General features: G+C 38.0%; 1 protein-coding gene across 2 annotated transcripts in view; it reads right to left on the bottom strand.

The window, feature by feature from the left end:
- Positions 1-3,209: 3,209 nt before the first annotated feature.
- The window catches only part of GHITM (growth hormone inducible transmembrane protein), a 15,686-nt gene continuing 14,244 nt past the window's right edge, over positions 3,210-4,651 (bottom strand). For both annotated transcript variants that reach the window (XM_007104034.4, XM_028481313.2), the window contains exon 9: positions 3,210-3,503. In XM_007104034.4, the coding sequence (XP_007104096.2) occupies positions 3,419-3,503 (85 nt within the window). In that variant the 3' untranslated portion in view covers positions 3,210-3,418. The remainder of the gene's footprint in view (positions 3,504-4,651) is intronic.

The raw sequence follows: 4,651 nt of genomic DNA, 5'->3' as shown, positions 1-4,651 counted from the left end.
TCTTATTTTCAGCTAAACCTCAACCTGCCTATTTTATTTGTATAGTGCTTTTGATTCTCAAACAGGATTTCAGCCCTATGGAATTCATCACAAACTTCCCAGTATATCTGGGTAGGAGGTTCATCTCTACCACTTTATTCTTCCCAGCCATATGACCTTGTGCAAAGACTGAACCTGAGGGCTTCAGTTTACTCCTCTGCAAAATGGGGACAGCAGTGCTTAGCTCAAAGGAATGTTATGATTATGCAAAGGGCTTAGCACACAACATGCAAACATTTCAGTTCAACATTAGCTATTATCAGCATATCTGGACCCTCCTACCCTATTCAAATGATATAGATCTTGGATATATTCAATTTCAGGGACTTTAATGCGGACACATCCTACACAGATGAACAAATTTAAGGAAAACATGCCTGCTTTTCTTCCCAGATGCTAACATTTTAAAGTGCACAGAAAATACTCAAGGGTCAGGGCTCTAGGCACAACATACACACCAGTTGTGTGCAGGGAATCAGGCTTCAGGGGAACCTGTTCTTTTCTTGTCATCTTCCCCCATATCCCTACTCTCTCTCCATCATATTTCTGCTGTGTAAAACGCCCTACTTTTCTTATGTGCTGTAACTATGTTTACTCTTGAAGACTTCCTCCTCGGACATCTTGTAAACATAACATTGCTCTCTTCTGACACTCATCACAACAGGCTACGGCTGTCTTTACGTGAGGCTGCTATGCTTTAGAAGGCAACTTCTATTATTGTCTCCCCTGGGTCCAGTTAGCGTGGTCCAGACGCTATACTCACGTCCTCTGAACGTTCATTAGATACCATTCTAAGCAAACCAAATGGGCCTTCATTATTTTGTGTGATTGTTTTTAACCACATACCTCAATTATCCTTTAACACTTCAGATGATGTTTCAGAAAATGAGAAATGGATTTTTTTTTTTTTTTTGCCTAAAGCCTATCAATTTGCAGGTCTCCACTCTTCCCTGTGAGTGACGTGAGGGAAAAAAACCCCAGTGGTATGTTAACAGTAGCCAGAGAAATAGTGATTTTTCTTGTTATCATTTAAGACCTATTATAATATTTTAATTTATAAATATTCACATTTTATATTGAAGTCTTCACTGTCTTAGCAAAATCAGAAAAAGTGCTATAATAAAATGCTGTCATTAAAAAAAATTAAAAAAAAAACCTCCTTGATTTTCTAGATAAGCCTTTGCCTGATACCACTGTTGAAATTATATCATTTTGTGTTGTGTGTATATCATCCCAACATAAGGATATAAACTTTGTGTGCTAAAACGTGACTGACAACAGGACCGGTAAGATTTCACTCTAAGATCACACTGTACAGGGGCTAAGGTAGAGAAGGGAAAACACAGAAGTTTCATAGATCTTTCTTAGGAAAAAACCCTTCAAAACCAGCCAGCAACAGCAGCTAAAACTTATATAGCATTTACTAAGTGCCTGCACATTTCACCTTAACCCTATGAGGTAGGTTCTGCTATCATCTTCATTTTACAGATGAGGAAATGGGCACAGAGAGGTTAAGTAATTTGCCAAAGGTCACGTAAGGAGTAAGTGGAAAAGCTGGGGTTCAGATAAATGCAGTATAGCTCTAAGGACCATAGTTATAACCATACCATACTCTATATACTACATCAGTAAGGGAATAGTTGCTTTCTTGAACAAATCTCCTATTCAATGATATGCATATGGTTCAGCTGGAAACATTACAGACCAATCACCATCTGGCTAGAACCTTGATTATTTCAGAAATAGGCATCCTATGTAACTTAAGGTGGGTAGAATAGTTATTTATGGATTACTGTACTAAATATGTCAAAACACCAACTATCTCAATAATCATACACTTATTTCACTCATAAGAACTTCCAAAAATAACTCTTCTGTATCAAAAAACTTATAAATGGCACAAGAGAGTTAAATAATGGCCTATGGAGGAGAGAAGGAAAATTCTGCTAGGGGAAACTCTAGTGAAGCATTTTCTCCATTACATTTTTGATTGATATAGTTCATGAAAGAAGCCTCGCTTTGCCTTCCTTTTTTTTAAAAAAAAATATTTATTTTTGGCTGCGTTGGGTCTTCGTTGCTGTGCGCGGGGCTTTCTCTAGTTGCAGTGAGCGGGGGCCACTCTTCGTCGAGGTGCACAGGCTTCTCATTGCGGTGGCTTCTCTTGTTGTGGAGCACGGGCTCTAGGCACGCGGGCTCAGTAGTTGTGGCTCGCGGGCTCTAGAGCGCAGGCTCAGTAGTTGTGGTGCGTGGGCTTAGTTGCTCCGTGGCATGTGGGATCTTCCCAGACCAGGGCTCGAACCCGTGTCCCCTGCATTGGCAGGCGGATTCCTAACCACTGCACCACCAGGGAAGCCCTGCCTTCCTTTTTTTTTAGTGATTCCTCTGAGAGGGAATGCAAGAAACTAAATCTGAGGGGGAAAACTGCTTTCATAATCTCAAGTGTAAACCACGAATAGGCTTTTCTGATAAAAGTTAAAGCCTGAAGAGATAAGAAAGGCAAGCATGTATTCCTTTAAACATTGCAATAAATTTGCAAAAATATTCAGCAACTATGCACATACTGTTTTATACTTAAAATGCAACAATTTTCATGATTCGAATATGTTTTTCCTGAGTGTTTTAAGGATATTTTGTTCTACTAGACGATTCAAAAGTAAGACTTACACACACACATAACATATGTAACAGGAATTCTCCACATGATTAGCACTGTGGACTCTCCTAACAGTGTCAAACAATGAGAAGCCAAACATGATCACATCCATATCGTAAGGAGAGCCTGGCGAATCACCTATGTCTTTGTTTTCTAGTCAGTGCTTCTGATAAGTTCAGCAGATGTACAGCCATGACTTGTTTCCAAACATCCAGACCCCCTCACTGGCTCACCACAATTACACGAGTAATAAGTTCTAAGTATTCAAAGAAAGACTGCAGGTGTCGCTTTACTTCTCTCTGGTCCCTTTACCAAACCCCTACATCACTTACGACATTACTTGTTAATATTCTGCAATCCAAAATGAAAAATGCAGGTACACAAGTTTGCTAAATTTCACTTAACCAAATAAATTTAAAAATAGATAAAATACTTAAATTCCTGCAACACAAAACTTGGTTTTCATATTCATTTGAACATTTTAGAATTACTCAAACACAAGAATTGAAAATGTGTGTGCTATTTGGAAGAGAACTACTGAATTTATTCTCCAGAAGAAAAAGCAGACCTGAAGCATCACATTACTGGAACACCTGAAACATGTTGACAAGTTCTTATCTTCTAAACTTCAACGAAAGCTGCTTGCACAAACTATTTAAAGAATATCTGCCCCTATTAAACAAGCCAGATATCTGATGTATTAAGGAAGTCAGAAGCTGAGTCACTTCATTTCTTTCTGTTGCCTCCAGTTGCTAGAATACTGGCAATTCGCATAAATATGTTTAATGTATCCATGTAGATTCCCAGCATCCTAGAAAAGAAATTATGCCTGTTAAATATGATGTAATTCTTGTAACAATGACAAAAACTATTTCTTAATGTAGGAGAGAAGAAAGCGCAACACTGATTATTTGTCCCAGGTATATGAATTGGAAATTTTAAAAAAGATGCCAACTAAGGAAGTCCTAGACTAGAAAACTATCAAGATTTTTCTTTTGGCAGATTAATCTTTTAAATGTTAAAGGGCAGTTTTAAAAATCATTATATTCTCTGACACTCTACTACGAGTACAGTATCTTGCTTAAAAAAAAAAAAAAAGAAATGGGTGATAGACAATGAAATAACCAAAACAAAACCCAAAGAAACACCTTCACAAAAATGTGTCAGACACAAGTCTGGCATTTTAAAATATAACACACTCCCTCAATGCCTCCCCTCATTACCCCCAAAAAACCTGCTACAAATCTGTAAGCATTATAGCCATGTTTAAATAAAATAAAAAGTTAAAAATTGAAGTGTTTCCAATTTTTAATAAAATAGGCTTTTCTATTAAAAATTTCAATTATGTACACTTTCCAAAAATAACACTTGACTAATACATCTTTTCTTCAGTTTTAAAGTCTGTTAAGTAAAAATTACACACACACACAAAATTAATTGACCAACAAAAGCACTAAGGCTAATTAACAAAAATAGGTAAAATACTCTGAATCAATTGAATACATACCTAATTATTACACTTAGTTGCAATACAATCAAATGTTCTGTGTATACATAGCTTACTAAGGAAAGAGAACAGACCAAATAATAACAAATAAAATAGTAAAATTCAACAAAGTCATTGTTGCAGGTTGAACTCAAAAGATATGTTCAAGTCCTAATCTGTGGTACCTGTGAATGTGACCTTACTTGGGAATAGGGTCTTTGCGATTATAATTAAGATGTGAGTTAAGAAGAGGTAATACTGGAGAAGGGTGAGCCTTAATTCAATATGGCATCATTATAAGAGACAGAGGGCTTCCCTGGTGGCGCAGTGGCTGAGAGTCCGCCTGCCAATGCAGGGGACGCAGGTTCGTGCCCCGGAGCGGCTGGGCCCGTGAGCCACGGCTACTGGGCCTGTGCGTCCGGAGCCTGTGCTCCGCAGCGGGAGAGTCCACAGCAGTGAGAAGCCCGTGTACC

Source organism: Physeter macrocephalus, chromosome 20 (assembly GCF_002837175.3).
Source record: "Physeter macrocephalus isolate SW-GA chromosome 20, ASM283717v5, whole genome shotgun sequence".
NCBI classification, from domain to species: Eukaryota; Metazoa; Chordata; class Mammalia; order Artiodactyla; family Physeteridae; genus Physeter; species Physeter macrocephalus.
This window is presented reverse-complemented; position numbering and strand designations above follow the sequence as displayed.